General features: G+C 43.2%; 1 protein-coding gene across 5 annotated transcripts in view; it reads left to right on the forward strand.

Moving 5' to 3' along the window:
• ash1l (ash1 (absent, small, or homeotic)-like (Drosophila)) overlaps window positions 1–22,063 on the forward strand; it is a 54,010-nt gene that overhangs the window by 26,248 nt on the left and 5,699 nt on the right. For 4 of the 5 annotated variants that reach the window (XM_045221887.1, XM_045221890.1, XM_045221888.1 and 1 more), the window contains 10 exons: window positions 3,893–4,039; window positions 5,540–5,648; window positions 6,005–6,160; window positions 6,570–6,640; window positions 6,761–6,924; window positions 7,963–8,115; window positions 8,542–8,596; window positions 8,825–8,957; window positions 9,769–10,053; window positions 10,581–10,667. In XM_045221887.1, coding sequence (XP_045077822.1) covers window positions 3,893–4,039; window positions 5,540–5,648; window positions 6,005–6,160; window positions 6,570–6,640; window positions 6,761–6,924; window positions 7,963–8,115; window positions 8,542–8,596; window positions 8,825–8,957; window positions 9,769–10,053; window positions 10,581–10,667 — 1,360 coding nt within the window. The remainder of the gene's footprint in view (window positions 1–3,892; window positions 4,040–5,539; window positions 5,649–6,004; window positions 6,161–6,569; window positions 6,641–6,760; window positions 6,925–7,962; window positions 8,116–8,541; window positions 8,597–8,824; window positions 8,958–9,768; window positions 10,054–10,580; window positions 10,668–22,063) is intronic. The other variant, XM_041882846.2, reaches the window with a different exon arrangement.

The raw sequence follows: 22,063 nt of genomic DNA on the forward strand, positions 1-22,063 counted from the left end.
AAATGAGAAGCTGAAATGTCTTGAGTCAATAAGTATTCGTATGGCAAGCCTAAATAAGATTAGGCTTAATAATAAGTCACATAAGTGTTGAACATTATGTTTTTAATGACTACCTCATCTTTCTACCCCACACATACAATTATATATAAGGTCCCTCAGTCGAGCAGTTAATTTCAAACACGGATTCAACTGCAAAGACCATTGAGGTTTTTCCAATGCCTCGCAAAGAAGGGCACCTATTGGTAGTTGGGTAAAAAAAAGCAGACATTGAATATCCCTTTGAGCATGGTGAAGTTATTCATTACACTTTGGATTGCGTATCAATTACACCCAGTCACTAAAATAAAATAAAGCTAACCTTGCTAACTCAGTTGCTGGAGAGGAAGGAAACCGCTCAGGGATTTCACCATGAGGCCAATGGTGACTTTAGAACAGTTACAGAGTTTAATGGCTGTGATAGGAGAAAACTGAGGATGGATCAACAACATTGTAGTTACTCCACAATACTAACCAAGTTGACAGAGTGAAAAGGAAGCCTGTACAGAGTAAAAATATTTCAAAACATGCATCCTGTTTGCAACAAGGCACTAAAGTAATACGGCAAAAAAATGTGGCAAAGGAATTAACTTTTTGTCCTGAATACATAGTGTTATGTTTGGGGCAAATCTAATAACACATTACTGAGTACCGTTCTCCATATTTTCAAGCATGGTGGTGGTTGCATCATGTTATGGGTATGCTTGTAATCGTTAAGGACTGAATGGAAAAGAATGGGCAAATGTTGCATAATCCAGGTATGGAAAGCTCTTAGACTTACCCAGAAAGACTCACAGCTGTAATCACTGCCAAGGGTGGTTCTACAAAGTATTTACTCGAGTGTGAGTACTTTATGTAAATGGTTTTCTGTGTTTTTATTTTCAATATATTTGCAAAAAAATCTAAGCACGTTTTTACTTTGTCATTATGGGGTATTGTGTGTAGATCGGTGAGAGAAAAAAAAATCTCAATTTAGAATTCCGTCTGTAATACAAAATGTGGAATAAGTCAAGGGGTATGAATACTTTATGAAGGCACTGCAGGGGCTAGGCCTACTGTAAATTGTACAGGTTGACGTTTACTGTCATGAATCTTGCCCTGGAGGCAGAACTGAGCAATTTCCGCTAGATGGGCCAGCGGCAAAGTCAAAACTGGCTATATCGTAAAAATTCATGAAAACAAAAATGAGCTTTTCTTAATTTAATTTAAGGTTAGGATTAGGGTTAGCAGTGTGTTTTAAGGTTAGGTTTAAAAACAGATTTTATGACTTTGTGGCTGTGCCAGCTAGTGACCACTCTGCAGAGCTGCCTCCAGGGCAAGATTCATGACAATAAATGCCAACCTGTGTAAATTGCATTATGTCTGCCATGTCTGAGCCTTGGACATGCCAAACGTTGTCAATAAGCAAGATTCAATTCACTATTGATAAGGCTTAAAAATAGAGAATAATTCTAATCAAAATGTCTTGTTTTAAATAGGCTATGTCTAAATACAGTTACAGGTACCATAATTGCTCCCCGTGGGCATATTAAGGTAGACTATGTAGGCACTTACGCACTTCCAAAATAATCATGGGAGCTAGCTAAAATTATGATAAAAAGGGGTTGTCGGCTCATAGTTTTGCTGCTCCCAAACTTGTTTCAATAAGCTTTGGTGATTCATATTTATTTCAAAGCAGTCTCACTTGCTAAACCCTTTATTGATAGGCTGCTATTTGGTGAATGCATTGCAGGAAAAATAAAAACAGCCTTCATTGAGGGGAGGCTATGCGTGGTGTGTGTGTGTGTACACTGAATGTACAAAACAAAACTATTTCCATGACACAAACTGACCAGGTGAAAGCGGTGATATCTTATTGATGTCACTTGTTAAATCCACTTTAATCAGTGTAGTTGAAGGGGAAGAGACTGGTTAAAGAAGGATTTTTAAGCCTTGAGACAATTGAGACATGGATTGTCTGTGTGCCATTCAGGGGGTGAATGGGCACGACAAAATATTTGTGCCCTTGAACAAGGTATGGTAGTAGGTAGGGGTGTGCTGACATGGCGATACTCCTAATTTTTCGTAATCGTATCCGTAAATTGATAATTGATAGTCAGATCGGATGATGCTAGTGATCAGAAAAAACAAAAGTATTTTAATATGCCTAAATAGATGTTGGCAAAATACCTCCCTGCACATTCTCACGGCAAAACAATCTGCAGATTTGGAACAGCGTGTGGTGTGTCCTCAATGTGGCAGTGGGCAGCCAAGTTTGCTGTCACTGTCAGAATGCTCATCAGTGTTTCATATTTTTCCGTACCCTTGCCCCGCTTGTTAGATATTATGCGCATTCATAGCTTGAAAGCAAACGTCCTCGCCATGTGATTTATCATAGTAGATCTGACTGAGAACATGCGAGAAACTGATCGGGTGAAATTATGAAGCGAGTGGATAAAGAAATACATCTTCAAGCTATCCAATCAGAGCAGCAGGATCAACGTACAGCCCGCCCTTCTCTTTACAGACAGGCAGTTGAGTTATTTAGACCACGTAGAACCTCGCACATGAATGACTGACATGAGAAAGATGTGTGAAATTTGAATTTTTTCTGATAGCGGATAATTACACAAATTACTCTGATCATAATCGTATCCAGAACATTGCCCATATGTTACAATACTAGTTTTGTCCGACTACTTGGCCACCCCTAGTAGTAGGTGTCAGGCACACCGGTTGAGTTTGTCAAGAACTGCAACGCTGCTGGGTTTTTCACGCTCAACAGTTTCCCGTGTGTATCAAGAACGGTCCACCACCCAAAGAACATCCAGCCAACTTGACACAACTGTGGGAAGCATTGGGCCAGCATCCCTGTGGAATGTTTTTAACACCTTGTAGAGTCCATGCCCTGACAAATTGAGGCTGTTCTGAGGGCAAGTCAGTATTGGGAAGGTGTTCCTAATGTTTTGTACACTCAGTGTATAGACTCAGTGTACAGACAGTGTATAGGCGTCTTAGGTAATCGGACGAGGGGCACTCTTTGAAAATGGGGATGGATAGCCTACTTCAAGAAGTGAAATGAACTATGCAGGTGTGTGAGTTGTGAATCATGAAATAGCATGAGGGCAAAAACCTCATATTTCAAGGCACTTTAAACCCCTTTATTCATAGGCTACTTGGCAAATGCATGGCCAGGTTAAAAAGACTCACCTATGCGAAGCTGCTAAACCAGCCTTGATTAAGTGGAGGGTAGGCTACGCTTGGTTTATAATCTATTTAAATAAACGTTTTATGTTTCTTATTATGAGATTCACCGGCACGTCTCGTTTCATGGCCACTGTGCATCACGGCTGGATAGGCTGCGCCTCCACTCTCAAAAGTAATGCCATTAACAACTGCGTTACCAATAAGACCTGCTTTTGGTGAGTCTTAACTTCCCTTTAGCGCTGCATGAAATTGTCACTTTTGCACTTGTTTTTAAGGACCTCAAATATTAGCACACCTCCCACCTCAGTGCAAGAGAGTTGATGTTAGACAGGTAAATTGCTGAACCTGGCGTAAGGGGTGGAAAATGCCAGTGCGAATTTGCAAACTAACGTGCGTTTGACACTTGCTCCTCCTTAGCGCCAGCCGAAAATAGAGCCCTTAGTCTCCCATTGACATCAATTTATGAGTAAGTGAAAATTTGACTTAAGTGGAAGTTAGGAAGGATTTGCGGCCAAATGTATTATATTCTTTCATGTTAAATCATGTTTCTATTTTTGTGTGCTTTTGAATGGTTCTGTAGTGTCCGTCTGTGTTCCTAAGCTCTGCATTGTATTCTCATATCCTTATATATTTTAATGTCCCTCTTCCCTACCCACTGTGTGTCCTGTAGAAGTCGCATGATGGAGCAGTACTTCGCCCACAGCGGCCAATACTGTCTGAACCTGGACAGCGGCATGGTGATCGACAGCTACCGGATGGGCAACGAGGCCCGCTTCATCAACCACAGCTGTGAACCCAACTGTGAGATGCAGAAGTGGTGAGTTAGTAGGACAATAATAATATGCCATTTAGCGTGCATCGATTTTGGTATGGGTGGCCCGAGCGAGAATAGAACCCACGATCCTTGGCGTTGAAAGTGCCATGCTCTACCAACTGAGCCACACAGGACAACTCTAGTAGTGCTTGGGGTTCACCTAGGGACTGTTTACCGGACACAGTCTAAGCCTACCGACTTACTTGCTCACTTGGTACTTACTTAATGAAAAGCATGTTCAATGGATATTCTCCATTAAAAATGCTTCTTAGTCCCAGACGAGACTTAATCTGTTTCCAGGAAACTGCCTCTTAGGCTAATGTCCAGGAACTAATGCTCTAGTACAGAAGACAATCATTCTGTTAACACACATTGGTACGATTTAATAATACATGAAAGGTAGAACACAAGGTAAAACCAAGGTTACGAGATGGAATTGAAAGGAAGTAAAACAGAAGCAGGAAGTGAAACAGAAACAGACACTTGTCGCTTAGCAGTGGGTAACTTAATACTGGTGCAGACGCTTGGTAAATCTGCACCTAAATCCCCTCACCCCCTCCACTTAATGGTCTGCTTCTGTCACGATAACCTGATAAGATCACTTCGTCAGGATTATGCCCGAGTTTACCACGCTAAATGGTTTAAAACCCTTTCACTGAGAGAAACCAATTGACCAACCTCCAGACAATTCCAGGATTGCACACCTCACAGTCAGGATCAAGCATGCAGTTGTAGACCTAGTTAAGCAAGCTTCTGAATCATAGGCTCCTTCCCTAAGAATCATAACTACTAGCGTTTGTTTGTCTGGTTGTGTTGAATGAAAGCGCAAATTGGACCTCAACATGTTCAACCCACCGTTTAAGTGAAGAGGAATTTCAGCAACTCTTGGAGGACAGTTAAAGTTGATAAAATAGCTTCTTTATTGTTGAAAGTATTGTTAAAAACCCACTGTTTAACCCCAAAAGGGCCTGATGGCGGACTGTAAAACTGTTAACAACCGTTGAGAAAAGACGGTCACCTGTTTTCCTCCTTGCCCTTCGTGAACGTCCAGTCAGTAAACTAGGACACACCGATCTAACTGTCTCTGCTGTGGGGTGGTGTGAAGTGGGCCTCGAATAAGAGATTCTACAGGGATAGAGAATTTCCAGTGTGAAGCCTGGCCAATCATCCATCTTGTCACAGAAGAGCGATTATAGCTGGGGCCTTGGACACAGCTGTACTAGTGCCCAGAGACAATGTGCCCAAACTGCTTTTTGTCCTCACAGAAAGAAAAATTAGACAGCAAAGGGAAAGTGCAGCCTACACGGTTGTACTGTGCAGGGAGATGAAGGAAGTGTGCTGCCGAATTGGCACCCTATTCCCTATATAGTGCACTACTTTTGACCGGAGCTCCATACTCAGGCTGTGCCCTATGCTCAAGTTCAAAGCCTGCCTGGGCAAATCTGAGCTCTCTCTCTCTCTCTCCCGCTCACTCTTCTTTCCTCCTGTCTGTTGCTCCTGTAGGTCGGTGAATGGGGTGTACAGGATCGGCCTCTTCGCCCTCAAGGACATGAGCAGCGGCACGGAGCTCACCTACGACTACAACTTCCACTCCTTCAACACCGAAGAGCAGGTGGGTGTGGCGGCACATCAATCATCTTCTCCCAACCCCTCCCAGTTACAGCCCCAACTTAGCCTTGTTCCAGATCTGTTTTTGCCACGGCAAGCCAGCACAATCAGGTCTGGGACCAGGCTACCCCCAACTCTCTATTGGTTATTTTACCATCCAAGAGCCCTCCACTGGGTTTGGGTTTCGATCTTAGATCTGAATTCTCCCCACTGTTCCCTTTTCTTGTTTTTGGCACATACTTCACATTCCTTTACCTGTGTCACCTCTTACCTTGACCTTCTCTCTCCTTACCGTCTCCCTCCTACTGTTGCTTACTTATCGCTCTCTCTCTCTTTCCTTCTCCCCCCCTCTCTCTACAGCAAGTGTGTAAGTGTGGCTCAGAGGGCTGCCGTGGCATCATTGGCGGGAAGAGTCAGCGAATCAACGGGATGCCTGGGAAGACAGGCGGGGCACGGCGGCTGGGTCGACTCAAGGAGAAACGCAAGTCCAAGCACCAGCTGAAAAAACGAGTGCGTGTAAGGGAAAGGGGGAGTGAGACTGGAGGAAATGTCAGAGAAAAAAAGGTTATATCAGGTGTCTTGTTACTGCCGCCGTAAATGGGTCTTTTGATATTTACCGTCGTCTGCCGTTTTTACACAGCATATGGAGCCTAATGCGCAAAGACATTGAATTCTGATGCTAAATTAGTCAAATTTGTGCTATTTCTTAGCTCTGTAACCTAGAGAGCGGTCTCCTACACGGGTACGTTTATTTTAAGGGGCAGTGTGTATGTAGAACAGTGTGGTTCTTTGTCTCAAAGGAGCTTTTTGTGGGGTGGAAGGTTCTATAAAAAAAAAAAAAGATGACACAATGTGGGGTGAACTGAACAGAGGCATATGATCAGTACTCTTAACTCTAACTCTCCCCCTCTTCTCTTTTCCCAAGGAGGAGGAGTCAAGTGACAGCAGCAAGTTTTACCCCCACCTTCTCATGAAACCCATGTCCAACAGAGAGAGGTACACACTGCGCACACGTGCCAAACACACTCAACCACTCTCCCCATCCCCCCTCCACGCACACATACACACGCAAACACAACACACACTCACCACTCTCTCGCTCTCTCCGTGGCTCAGGAACTTTGTGCTGAAACACCGGGTGTTCCTGCTGAGGAACTGGGAAAAGATGAGGGAGAAGCAGGAGCTGCTGAAGAGGGAGGGCGAAAGGGAGGCCAGCGGCGGCCTGTCCATCTACACACGCTGGGGAGGAGTCATCCGCGACGATGGAAACATCAAGTCAGGTCAGTGTGTGTGTGAGTGGAGTCAGAGGACCATACCCACGTGTGCAGGAACACATAACTAGAATGAATAGAATAATCATTCTATTTCTATATGGAGGAATGTACCAGGGGTAAGTTTTCCCAAAAGCTTTGGAACACTAAGATGATCTTTCCTCCTTTGCCTACAATAGACTTATGATGATGTTAGTGCTACAAAGCTTTTGGGGAAACTCTCCCCAGTTTAGTCTTGATTATAAAACAGGTTGTTTGGATCCTGGATGCTGATTGGCCAAGCAGCGTTCCAAGCCGTGCTGTATTAGCCGTCACAGGCACACTATGCCTGCTAACAGTTCCATCTGAAAATTATCGCTGCGCCACCATAATAATATTATTTTGCTGTCCGAATCATCTCTTGTATTTATCTCAACTCGCACATTATTTCCCCTTGCTTCCAGCCTAGCATTTAGTTTGGTACAGTGGGTGTTAATATAAGCCTCGCTGTCTGCCTGTCCGACCACGGAAACAATGTTTTACTTTGGAATTTCGATCTCTGTCCCATAGACAGTGAACGGTGCCTAGACAATACAACTATGCAAAAAGTATTAATGACTGGGGTGGCGTCTGTAGCAACATGGCCAAAATAACTAACAACCAGATTTTTGTCCGCACTACATCTTCTGGTGGAATAATTCAATTGCATGTATTTACTTATCAAAATAAGGTTTTAATGAAAATATGTAATTCGTTGTCATTTTAATAGTTGGTAAGTTTTCTAAACAGTTTTCTAAAAGCAAAACATACCCTATATATTTAAGCAATAAGGCATACGAGACAGTGCTGTATCATGAATACAGTCAAAGGTAAATGGGTTGACTGGCCCTCTGCTATCACGTTGGGCCGAACAACGCCATTTACCTGTGACTATTCATGATACAGCACTGCCTCTTGTGCCTTATTGCTTACATATAAAGGGTATGTTTTGTATGTGGTGTCACAGGGAGTGTTTGTGATGGCTTGTTGACTCAATCGCTGTGTGTGTGTGTCACGTTGTTGTCGCAGACGTGTTCCTGACACAGTTCTCGGCGCTGCAGACGTCCCGGTCGGTGCGCACGCGGAGGTTGGCGGCAGCCGAGGAGAACACGGAGGTCACCCGCACCGCCCGCCTGGCGCACATCTTCAAAGAGATCTGTGATATGATCACCAGCTACAAGGGTCAGTGACACACACATGCACTTGCACACACACACTCACTCACTCGTACACACACACACACTCGATCACTCACACACACTGAACTCCTTAACATAAACTCCCTAGTCTAGACAAACGTTCATTGCCATCCCTGGTGTATTCAGAGAGACTGCTGGTCACCTGCTTTTAATTCAAGCAAATGGGAAAGACATGACAAAGTCAACACTTCTGTGTAATGCAACCCAATCTCAACAGGACTCAGTCCACATGCTTGTACTGACCACTACAACCGGCTTACCTGTGCGGCTTTTGCCTCTACAAACATCTACTGATGTACATCTGATTCAAATCTGCAAACACTCATTTTTCCCTGAGTATATTTATGCACTATAACAGTAAAAGGAAGTACTCTGCTGAAGATAATAAAAGGTCTCTCTCTGTCCGTAGACTCAGCTGGTCAGACCCTTGCTGCGCCACTGGTCAACCTACCTTCAAGAAAGCGGTAAGTGTTTGCGTGTTTGTTTTCATTATGCATGCTAGCGCTTTCACCCATGTTTACTGTATGTAAGTGTATTGTGCAACGCTTTGTGTCTTATCCAGGTCAGAACGCCCTCAATGTTCTTATCGCTTCCTGCGACCATTACAATCATGTTTGGATTCATGAGACGAGAGGCCCAGTTTTGGCTCTCACCCATGACTCATTGTGGTGTGTGTGTATGTGTGACCCCAGGAACACGCAGTACTATGAGAAGGTGTCGGACCCGCTGGACCTGAGCACCATTGAGAAGCAGATCACCACTGGGCACTACAAGACCGTGGAGGCCTTCGACACGGACATGCTCAAAGTGTTCCGCAATGCAGAGGTGGGTCTCCCACAATCCTCCTCCCTATGGGATATACACGACCACGAATCATTTACACACACAGCACAGAGGTATCTTTTGATTTACATTTGTATTGTGTGCAGGCTGTGAGTGAGTGCCACTCAATGCTAGACAGGTGGGTTGTTTAGCAGCAAAACTGATGTGTTCGCAACCGTAGAGCAAAACAGGCGGGTTTGGCTTAAAGTCAAAGGATTGTTGGCAACATGTCAACTATATTTCCTCTCCAAATCTTTAATGAAAACATACATTTGCACAATGAGTGCTTGTTGCCGCTCAAATACATCGTTAAAGTTGTTGCTTAGCTAGCTAATATTTGCCATATTAGCATAGACGCGACGAGTCAAAACACCTCAAAACAAGACATGGCATCAAGAACAAGATACGAGCTGAAACGAGCCACCTACAATTCCCCACATGGCAGCTTCTTGTCATTGTTGCTAGCTATCTGACCATCTAGAATCATAACAACACACAGACTTCTGCCCCATCGACGCGCGTGCATTGTTTTCATGACGTTGTCAGCTAACCCGTCTATGAAGCGGAAGTTTGAAGTGGACCTTGAAAGTAATTTGACCCTGCTGTCCAAAGTGTCTGCAATGAACCCCGGGGAAAATGTATCCTTGTGCAAGGGCTTAGGATTCCCAGTGGGATACTGGAAGCCTGGTAAATCCTGTTTTAGGTTGCTTTGTTATTATTTTCATGGGAGCTGGTCTTTGACTCCACTTTACAACACAAACTGTATTTCCCAAATTCTCAACGTTGTTGCCCTGTGCACCTTCCATTCTGGCAGAAATACTACGGGCGGAAGTCGTCGGTGGGGAGGGACGTGTGCCGGCTGAGGAAGGCCTACTATGGCGCTCGCCACGAGGCCGCTGTCCAGATCGACGAGATCGTTGGGGAGACAGCCAGCGAAGCGGACAGCTCGGATTCGCTGGAGCGAGACCACGCCCATCATCACCATCTCCACCACGGAGGGGGCTGGCCGGGCTCCCACGACAAGGACGATGACATCATCCGCTGCATCTGCGGCATGTACAAAGACGAGGGCCTGATGATCCAGTGTGAGAAGTGCATGGTGAGAGAGCGTCTGGAGAAAAGACTGGGGATGAGTCCCAAATGGCTACCTATTCCATACATAGTGCACTACTTTTGACCAAAGTCCTATGGCCCAGTTTTGTCTCTTAGAGCCCTATTGGTCCTGGTCAAAAGTAATGCACTTTATAGGGAATAGGGTGCCATTTGATACACAGCCCAACAATGCAGGCTCAGAGTTGTGTTATTGAATGTTGGCCTAGAATCCAAACTGAATATGGAATAAACTGAATATCAGTTCCTCACTGAATCCGTGAAGTGGAACTATAGTAAAACAACGCGATATTCCGTTTGGATTCCAGACTAGTTGAATGTAGTGGTACCTGCTTGATGATTCCGAGTGAATGGTGAGTGTTTGTTCCTGTCTGTGGAAGCAATGTTTTGAAAGCAGGAGGCGATTGTGTGTCCGAGATTGCTAAGTGTGGTACTCTAATATAAATTGTTAGTGTTCGTTTTGGCTGTGATCCTGGTGTGAGAGTCAGTGTAAACGGTGATGTCTGTCTGTCTCAGGTGTGGCAGCATTTTGACTGCATGCGGCTTGAGGCAGAGGTGGAACACTACCTGTGTGAGCAGTGTGACCCCCGACCTGTGGACAGGGTGAGTTTTGTCCTCCTTAACCCAACCTCAACCCACCCCACTGTCTAGAAACCCACTGAATGGTCACAGGTGGGTTATCAGACCATGGGTGTTTCTCAATATGCTCATACTACCGTGCTCCACACTCTCATGCTCCGCACACTCATGCTCCACACTCTCATGCTCCGAGTTATTTGTGGCTAGCTAGCTAGCCAGTTCGCCTTATTGACTTACTATGGGCTTGTGATCTACGCACAGACTGTAGATAGGTATTATAGGCAGGTAAACATGGATAAATGTATTAATGTATCAATATAAAATATTGTAGTCAGGCAACATATGAGATGTAAATGGGCAACATTTCATTCCAAAGTCTGAGTTTATTTTCTCTCGCTTGAGCTCAAATAATGGGCGCTATTGATTGAAAGAAATGTTGCATCATTTTTTGCAGTTGCGTCATATTTCTCTGCATACTTTCCGTTGAAGCTTGCGTCCCATGGTTCAATTTGCATGCTTTGAGCAAGGTAGTAGGCATATTGAGAAACACCCCTTGAGATGTGTTCAGTCAGTGATGAAAACAAAGGTGTTATGCACATCCCAAACCTAAGATAATCAAATCAGTTTATTTAAAGGGCATTTAACAGTCACAACACACAAAGTGTTAATAAAGGGGCAATATGCAGTTGAAATAATAACAAAGTGACACCCCACCACTGATTTGGAAAACAGCTGAGGGATGGGGCTGGAGAACCAAATGTATAGACAGAGCTATGGATTCAAGGACTGACCATCCATGATATCAAATGCCCTCAAAGTATTCATACCCCTTAATTCCACATTTTGGTTGTTACAGCCTGAATTCAAAATTGATTTAATTATTTTATTTCTCACCCATCTACACACAATACCCTATAATGACAAAGTGAAAACATGTTTTTAGACATTTTTGCCGGTCCCCCGGTACCAGTTGAAAGAATTAATGGAAGTATAAATGGACACTGTTTAGTGCCAACAAATAGGGGTGAAATACATGTAAATACTTCAAGGGGTTTTAAAATTCAAAATCAAATAGCTTAATGATCCTTGGTATGACCTTCTTAAAACAATTCCATATAGCTTAGTAGAAGTAGGGCAAGCTTATATTTTGGGTTCTGATGGGGAACGGCAGTTGAATTCAGCTCATAAGGCATTTCTAAGTTATATTCTTGAAGAATCAATGGATATATAATCAGTAATTTACAAGTCCAAAAATGTACTGTATGTACCAATCACAGATTGCCGCTTGTAAATTTATCAGGGAATAGGATGCCATTTGGGACATAGTCATTGTTGTTCCAGGCACTCCACTTATTACAGGTGGTTATGTCTAGGGCTGTTATGGTGATCGTATTACCGCCACACCGGCGGTTGCAAGTCTTCTCCAAGCTCTGATGCTGCTGATGGTCATTAGTAGCCTACCAAACGTGCTAACTGACTGGTACTCCGCACTCTATTGTATTTGTAACTGTTTTTGCTTTGTTATTATGGGCTATTGTGTGTAGATTGATGAGGGGTAAAAAAACTATTTAATCAATTTTAGAATAAGGCTGTAACATAACAAAATGTGGTAAAAGTCTAAAAAAAAAAAAAAAAAAGTAAAAGTCAAGGGGTCTGAATACTTCCCGAATGCACTGTATAATACAAAAAAAAAACATTACAATACATTCACAACAGATTTCACAACCCATTAAGTGTGTGCCCTCAGGCCCCTAATCTAGTACTACATATCTACAACACAAAAGCCATGTGTACGTTTGTGTATAGTGCGTATGTATTGTGTGTATGCATGTCTGTGCCTATGTTTGTCTTGCTTCTATTGTCCCTCTAATCACTCTGACATCAATGCAAATGTAATCATAAATAAACATTTTTATTGGCTATGCAATTGCGTGAGAAAAAACAAGAGGATCCCATCAGCTTTCTATAGGCTAGGCCTACTATATTTCTTTCTCAACTTTCCTAATATTAAGCAAATTGCGTATAGCCTGCCTGGCTGCCATGAAAATGAACCTCGAAAAGCTATTTAAGTGCATAGATTACGTATTTTTACAGGTACATGACAATGGTCCATTATAAATCAAAACTAATTTCACACATACAGTACCAGTCAAAAGTTTGGACACACCTACTCATTCAAGGGCTTTTCTTTATTTTTTACTATTTTCTACATTGTAGAATAATAGTGAAGACATCAAAACTATGAAATAACACATATGGAATCATGTAGTAACCAAAAAAGTGTTAAACAAATAAAAATGTTTTATATTTGAGATTTTTCGAAGTAGCCACCCTTTGCCTTGATGACAGCTTTGCATCCTCTCAACCAGCTTCATGAGGTAGTCACCTGAAATGCTTTTCCAACAGTCTTGAAGGAGTTCCCACATATGCTGAGCACTTGTTGGCTGCTTTTCCATCACTGCGGTCCAACTCATCCCAAACCGTCTCAATTGGGTTGAGGTTGGGTGATTGTGGAGGCCAGGTATTCTGATGCAGCACTCCATAACTCTCCTTCTTGGTAAAATAGCCCTTACACAGCCTGGAGGTGTGTTTTGGGTAATTGAAAAACAAATGATAGTCCCACTAAGCGCAAACCAGATGGGGTTGGGTATCGCTGCAGAATGCTGTGGTAGCCATGCTGGTAAAGTGTGCCTTGAATTCTAAATGAATCACTGACAGTGTCACCAGCAAAGCACCATCACACCACCACCTCCATGCTTCACGGTGGGAACCACATGCGGAGTTCATCCGTTCACCTACTCTGCGTCTCACAAAGACACGGCGGTTGGACTCATCAGACCAAAGGACAGATTTCCACCGGTCTCATGTCCATTGCTCGTGTTTCTTATTGGTGTCCTTTAGTAGTGGTTTCTTTGCAGCAATTCGACCATGAAGGCCTGATTCACGCAGTCTCCTCTGAACAGTTGATGTTGAGATGTCTGTTACTTGAACTCTGAAGTATTTATTTGGGCTGCAATTTCTGAGGCTGGTAACTAATGAACTTATCCTCTGCAGCAGACATAACTCTGGGTCTTCCTTTTCTGTGGCGGTCCTCATGAGAGCCAGTTTCATCATAGCGCTTGATGGTTTTTGCGACTGCACTTGAATATTGACTGACCTTCATGTCTTAAAGTAATGATGGACTGATGGGCTGTCATTTCTCTTTTCTTATTTGAGCTGTTCTTGCCATAATATGGACTTGGTCTTTTACCAAATAGTACTATCTTCTGTATACCAACCTTACCTTGTCACAACACAACTGATTGGCTCAAACGCATTAAGAAGGAAAGAAATTCCACAAATTTATTTTTAAGAAGGCACACCTGTTAATTGAAATGCATTCCAGGTGACTACCTCATGAAGCTGGTTGAGAGAATGCTAAGAGTGTGCAAAGCTGTCATCGAGGCAAGGGGTGGCTATTTGAAAAATCTCAAATATATTTTGATTTAACACTTTTTTGGTTACTACATGATTCCATAAGTGTTATTTCATAGTTTTGATGTTTTCACTGTTATTCTTCAGTGTAGAAAATAGTAAAAATAAAGAAAAACCCTGGAATGAGTAGGTGTGTTCAAACTTTTGACTGGTACTGTATATTATTTATTAAATGTAAAGACAGTATTAAATTAAGAATAGTCTGATGGGTGGCAATATTAGCCTATCACTTTTGAATGATGCCCAGCGTGTAGTAAGGCAAGAAACAGCACATGCCTTTTTTTGCTACTTTTTCAAATCATAGTCGCACACCTCATGTAGCCTAGCCCATAGGCCCGTATGTTTTGATAAGGTTTGTATCACAACTAAAGTGGCCAAATAACTTCTTAAAATTAAGCACATTAATCTGATTTACAACTGGTGTAGAGCCTAACTGGCATACATAGGCGGTGCATGAGTTTCAAGTTTGGGGAAGATAATTTTCACCATAAATGCACCTTTTTATAATAAAGCATTACATGCATAATCGCATTTGCGGTCATTTTTGAGAAGTGTTTTTCCACTAATTGATTGCATTTTGAAACATTCGCGCTTATAGCCTACTGCGAAATAGCCTAATAGTTTATCAACGTTTTAAGCTAAATGTTCTGATCTGTTGCATCAGCCTAATTGCTTTTAAACGTTTTTTTGATGCGAGTGGTTGTATTAATTTGGGATCTTTCGCATCCCACAACTGTCCCAGAGTATGTTTGGAATATTCATTTCTCGCACAGAAGGACAAGTTGACCAATAGAATAGGTCAACTTTTGTACTATGGGGGATAGTAGATTGACATAGGCTAGTGCTTTTGCTGTTCGTTAGGCCTACTCATCTTGTTGGCTGACGAAAAGTAGGCTAAATGTGGACAGTTCTAACATCTTCAATATGCGCCTTGGAATTCGATATGAGTTACACGTGCAGTTGTGTCCCCGATGTGTCCGTCTTCACTTGTAGCCTACTTCGGAACTGAGATGCCTGTGAGAAGGACGCAATCACATGAGGGGCATTAGCTAATAAGAATTGAGATAACTGAGAGAGCCATGTGAGTGAGTGGTGCTTTGGAGCACGGCAGCCGGGAGAAGGGAATTATAATTATTATATTCAGCCCAAGGGCACAACAGCCACTTTGATCGCAAAAGGCATGGATTTTTTTTTGTGGGCATTACGGCCACACAAGAGGGATGCCACCGGGAAATTCGAGGCCTGGTGAGAATATTATCAAGTGCTTGTCAAATTGTGAATGAGAGGCTGATGAAGTGTGTGCAGCCTGCACAAGAAACAAATCAGAGCTCATGTCTTTCATGCAATTTTTCATTAGAGTCGCATCATGGAGCCTTCCACTGTATTAAAAATCAAAACATATAGCCCAACGTTTGTATCACAACTAAAGTTGCATAAATAACTCTTAAAGTAAGGACAACTCAGAGTATGCTATTCTGTTCTTCTGAAATATACATTTTCTTCATATCATGTTTCTTTAGACCTGTCTAAAATAAAACATGGATTTATTGTGATGGTGTAGGTTATTAAATTGGTTTATTAGACTTCTTAATGTAGATGTTCCAAAGGTCTGCATCAGGGGCTTGTAGGCTATTTGTGTATGCTATGTGTGGAAGCCAGGAGATGCGAAATGTGTTTATGTTAATTAACGGTCAATTACCGGACGCTAGAGAGTTTGCTATGGAATAGGCGTGTTTTGTTAGAGCTCTGCTCAATTTTGAAACAAATTCATATTTATCTTAATCTCTCACCACCTATAACTTCAAACATTGTCTGGGAATATGACAAAGGGAAAAAGCACCAAAAAAGGGGGAGCTAAACAAGATAATTTGGATGAGACAGACAACGAACCGATTTCAACATCGCCGACTCGCGAGGAGTTAGCTGAAGATGCTAGCTCCCAAGAGCTCCCCACAGAACCTACTCCAAGTGACCTACTGGCCGCTATAAACTCACTAAGCAAGAAGGTGGACACAAGGTTGGCTGATATCTCAATGAGTATTGGGACTTTGACTGAAACTGTGAAGGCAACCAAGGGCAGGGTGCATGAGGTCGAGCAGACGACAGTTGATCACGAGGCCAGGCTACAGGACATAGAGAAACAATGCTAAAAAATGACAACAAAACCCTGAAAGCCCGACTGGAAATGATTGAGTCACATTCAAGACACCCGAACATCCGAATATTTGGGATCCAGGAGGACACTGAGAAAGGGAAACCCACTGAATTTGTTTCGGAGCTGATACCGGCATTGCTGGGGAGTGAACACTTCAAAACGCCCATCCTGATCAACCGCTCACACAGATCACAGGCAACTAACCCGGCCAAGGGCGCGCCCCCAAGGCCATTCATCACACGGCTGCACTATCCCCAGACCAGGGATCTCATCCTCAAGCTGGCTAGTCAAAAGTTCCCCCTTAACTACAATGGAGCCAGGGTGTCTTTCTACCCAGATCTTACTTTGGAGGTGAGGAACCAACCGAAAGAGTATGAAGAGTTGCGCAAGAAATGCAGTGCGGCCAACATCCGATATGGATTCCTCTTCCCAGCCCGGTTTAATGTGACAGTCGAGGGATCAACACGTACGTTTGACAACCCAAAAGAGGCTGACCTGTTCTTGTCAAGCAAGCTGCCTGGCTGAGGATACAGAACTGCAGTGTCAACCGGCTAAGTGGCCAAATACAGGCTAGGATGTGTTTGAATTTCCTGCCGACACAAGGGATGTTGACGACTCTACCCTTTGGGAATCTCTCAAGGCTGTGATTAGAGGTTACATTATTTCATATACATCGGAGAGGAAGAAACGCGCCAATACTAGGCTGAAAGAAATTGAAAGTTAGGAGAACGTTTTTAGAACTAATTCCTCGAATGCAGTCCTTGAGAAGATCAAACAAACAAAGTTGAAATATGAATACAATACCATCCTTTCCAAATGGGTGGGCTCTTTACTGGCTAGAACGCAACAGTTATTTTGCACTGGGTGACAATCCGCATAAATTATTAGCAAGACAGCTAAGGCATGTACAGGCATCTAAAATAAAAGACAAGAATGGTAAAATAGTAACTGATCCGCAGGATATTAATAAATGCTTTGCGCAGTTTTACTCAGAGCTATATCAATCGAAATGCCATGCTACTGATCCACAAACTATGGAACGCTTTCTCACTGAATGTGAACTTCCTAAACTAGACAGGGGGGCAGCTGCTGCACTCGATGCCGGGATAACTTTAGGAGAGATTAACACAGCGATAGCACAATTTCCAAACAGCAAGGCCCCTGGGCCCGATGGATATGTAATATAATTCTATAATAAGTACTGTGCCAGTCTAGCTCCACTTATGTTGCGAATGTTTAAATATTCCAAAGAAAATGGCAAACTCCCGCAAACACTGTTTGAGGCTACTAGAGCACTGATCTTGAAAAAAGATAGAGATTCCATGGAAATGTCATCTTATCGCCCGTGTCGTTGCTCCCCATAGAAAATAAGGTGTTGACATACACCCTGACCAGACAGGTTTTATCCCAGGCCGACATATATACTACAATTTGAGATGCCTTTTCAACGTAATGTATCATGATCATAAAGTTGAGGCAGTGGTAATTGCTCTTGATGCAGAGAAGGCTTTGATCAGATTGAGTAGAATTATATGATGTCGGTTCTGGAATATTTCGGATTTGGAAAGGAATTTATTAATTGGATAATAATTATTTATGCACACCTAATGGCATCCGTGGTAACCAATCAGTAGATGTTGCAGTCATTCCGCCTGTTCAAAGGCTGCTGACAGGGGTGCCCTATTTCGCCTGCTCTCTTCGCTATAGCCATGGAACCCCTTGCTACTCTCATTCGTGTACATGCCGATATAGCTCCCATTTAAAATAAAAGACACGCAGCACAACATTTCCCTCTATGCAGAAGATGTTCTTTTGTTTTTGTCCAAGCCTAAAACGTCTATTCCCCCCTTAACTTGATAAATAAACTCAGCAAAAAAAGAAACGTCCTCTCACTGTCAACTGCGTTTATTTTCAGCAAACTTAACATGTGTAAATATTTGTATGAACATAACAAGATTCAACAACTGAGACATAAACTGAACAAGTTCCACAGACATGTGACTAACAGAAATTGAATAATGTGTCCCTGAACAAAGGGGGGTCAAAATCAGAAGTAACAGTCAGTATCTGGTGTGGCCACCAGTTGCATTAAGTACTGCAGTGCATCTCCTCCTCATGGACTGCACCAGATTTGCCAGTTCTTGCTGTGAGAAGTTACCGTACTCTTCCACCAAGGCACCTGCAAGTTCCTGGACATTTCTGGGGGGAATGGCCTTAGCCCTCGCCCTCCGATCCAACAGGTCCCAGACGTGCTCAATGGGATTGAGATCCGGGCTCTTGATTGGCCATGGCAGAACACTGACATTCCTGTCTTGCAGGAAATCACGCACAGAACGAGCAGTATGGCTGGTGGCATTGTCATGCTGGAGGTTCATGTCAGGATGAGCCTGCAGGAAGGGTACCACATGAGGGAGGAGGATGTCTTCCCTGTAACGCACAGCGTTGAGATTGCCTGCAATGACAACAAGCTCACTCCAGTGATGCTGTGACACACCGCTCCAGACCATGACGGACCCTCCACCTCCAAATCGATCCCGCTCCAGAGTACAGGCCTCGGTGTAACGCTCATTCCTTCAACGATAAACGCGAATCCGACCATCACCCCTGGTGAGACAAAACCGCGACTCGTCAGTGAAGAGCACAGTTTTCCAAGCCCTGTCTGGTCCAGCGACGGTGGGTTTGTGCCCATAGGCAACGTTGTTGCCGGTGATGTCTGGTGAGGACCTGCCTTACAACAGGCCTACAAGCCCTCAGTCCAGCCTCTCTCAGCCTATTGCGGACAGTCTGAGCACTGATGGAGGGATTGTGCATTCCTGGTGGAACTCTGGCAGTTGTTGTTGCCATCCTGTACCTGTCCCGCAGGTGTGATGTTCAGATGTACCGATCCTGTGCAGTTGTTGTTACACGTGGTCTGCCACTGCGATGATGATCAGCTGTCCGTCCTGTCTCCCTGTAGCGCTGTCTTAGGCTTTTCACAGTACAGACATTGCAATTTATTGCCCTGGCCACATCTGCAGTCCTCATGCCTTCTTGCAGCATGCCTAAGGCACGTTCACGCAGATGGGCAGGACCCTGGGCATCTTTCTTTTGGTGTTTTTCAGAGTCAGTAGAAAGGCCTCTTTAGTGTCCTAAGTTTTCATAACTGTGACCTTAATTGCCTACCGTCTGTAAGCTGTTAGTGTCTTAACGACCGTTCAACAGGTGAATGTTCATTAATTGTTTATGGTTCATTGAACAAGCATGGGAAACAGTGTTTAAACCCTTTACAATGAAGATCTGTGAAGTTATTTGGATTTTTACTAATTATCTTTGAAAGACAGGGTCCTGAAAAAGGGACGTTTCTTTTTTTGCGTTTACATTTGGCTCCTTCTCTGGCTACAAGATAAACTGGCAAAAAAGCGAATTGATGCCAATATCATGGCCTGTGGATATGCAATTTCTGCAATCTACCCCATTTTAGAACAGTGATGGACAAGTTCACAAGCCTTGGCATTGTAGTGACAAAAACTTGATCAGCTCAAGAAAACTAATTGAGACATGAAAATGTATCAACTTAAACAAAATATAGATTTTTGGAAAACTCTGCCTATCTCCGTGGCTGGTCGTATAAACGCTATTAAAATGGTTGTCCTACCCAGGTTTCTTTACCTCTTCCAATGTCTACCCAATTTCATAGCACAAAGCTATTTTAAGAAACTGGATTCAATAGTAATTCCATTCTTATGGGATAACAAGGCAGCCAGAATTTCAAAGAAGCATTTATGCAAGTACAAGATAGAGGGGGGTTTTGGCCTTCCTCACTTTAAACTGTATTATTGGGCTGCTAATCTGAACATCATGTCTTTCTGGAGGGAAAGTTTACCTGGGATCCCACAGAATGATATGCCTTCATGTCTTTTGATGGAGCAGGCCTCCTGTCAACGTTCCTCACTCCTGCACTTGTTAATAGCCCAGCATATGTGAAAAAAGCCACTTATGACTCTAACCCAGTCATTTGTCACACTCTTAGGATCTGGAAACAGAATAGGTATTTTCTTAACATACCCACTATATACATTGACAGCCCAATTTGTCTGAATCATGCTTTCCACCCTGCATTGGACGTTATGGTGTTTTCACAGAGGAGGGAGAAGGGGCTCACAACAATCGGTAATTTATACATTGATGTCATTTAGCTTCATTTAAACAATTACAGGGTAAGTTTAACATGCCAGCAACACATTTTTTTCAGATACCTCCGAATCAGGAATTTCTTAAGGACACATATTTTGGGCACTAAGCCAAATAATCCTACATTAGATAGCCTTTCCTTGTCAAACCTCATTCAAAAGGGTCAGTCTCTAGACTTTATGATGTGCTACAGGCCCACATAGAGGAATCCACAGACACTATTAAAAGGGCTTGGGAGCAGGAACTTGGTTCAGAAATCTCAGATGAGGACTGTGTAGAATCTCTCAGGAATAAAAACCACAGTTCAGTGAATGCCAGACACAACCTTGTTCAGTTTAAGGTGATACACACGTTACATTACTCAAAAGTGAAACTGCATAAAATATTCCCAGACACCTCACCACTGTGTGAGAGGTGGAAACAGGATGAGGGGACATGTCCTAAGTTACATGTTTACTGGGCTCTCATTTTTGATTACTTATCTAAAGCGTTTGATAGTTATAGCCCCAGACCAATTGATCGCTCTGTTTGGTACAGTTGATGGGAATAACCAGGAAGGGAAGGCTGTCTCTCTTTGTACTCTTATTAGCTCATTGCAATTTTGGAAATTGAAGACTGTACCTACAGTGAGGGGAAAAAAGTATTTGATCCCCTGCTGATTTTGTACGTTTGCCCACTGACAAAGACATGATCAGTCTATAATTTTAATGGTGGGTTTATTTGAACAGTGAGAGACAGAATAACAACAAAAAAATCCAGAAAGATGCATGTCAAAAATGTTATAAATTGATTTGCATTTTAATTAGAGAAATAAGTATTTGACCCCTCTGCAAAACATGACTTAGTACTTGGTGGCAAAACCCTTGTTGGCAATCACAGAGGTCAGACGTTTCTTGTAGTTGGCCACCAGGTTTGCACACATCTCAGGAGGGATTTTGTTCCACTCCTCTTTGCAGATCTTCTCCAAGTCATTAAGGTTTCGAGGCTGACATTTGGCAACTCAAACCTTCAGCCCCCTCCACAGATTTTCTATGGGATTAAGGTCTGGAGACTGGCTAGGCCACTCCAGGACCTTAATGTGCTTCTTCTTGAGCCACTCCTTTGTTGCCTTGGCTGTGTGTTTTGGGTCATTGTCATGCTGGAATACCCATCCACGACCCATTTTCAATGCCCTGGCTGAGGGAAGGAGGTTCTCACCCACGATTTGACGGTACATGGCCCCGTCCATCGTCCCTTTGATGTGGTGAAGTTGTCCTGTCCCCTTAGCAGAAAAACACCCCCAAAGCATAATGTTTCCACCTCCATGTTTGACGGTGGGGATGGTGTTCTTGGGGTCATAGGCAGCATTCCTCCTCCTCCAAACACGGCGAGTTGAGTTGATGCCAAAGAGCTCCATTTTGGTCTCATCTGACCACAACACTTTCACCCAGTTCTCCTCTGAATCATTCAGATGTTCATTGGCAAACATCAGACGGCCCTGTATATGTGCTTTCTTGAGCAGGGGGACCTTGCGGGCGCTGCAGGATTTCAGTCCTTCACGGCGTAGTGCAGGGTTCTTCAATTTTCTACCTGGTAGTTAATTGCACTCACCTGGTGTCACAGGTCTGAATTAGCCCCTGAT

Source organism: Coregonus clupeaformis, chromosome 8, assembly GCF_020615455.1.
Source record: "Coregonus clupeaformis isolate EN_2021a chromosome 8, ASM2061545v1, whole genome shotgun sequence".
Taxonomy (NCBI): domain Eukaryota; kingdom Metazoa; phylum Chordata; class Actinopteri; order Salmoniformes; family Salmonidae; genus Coregonus; species Coregonus clupeaformis.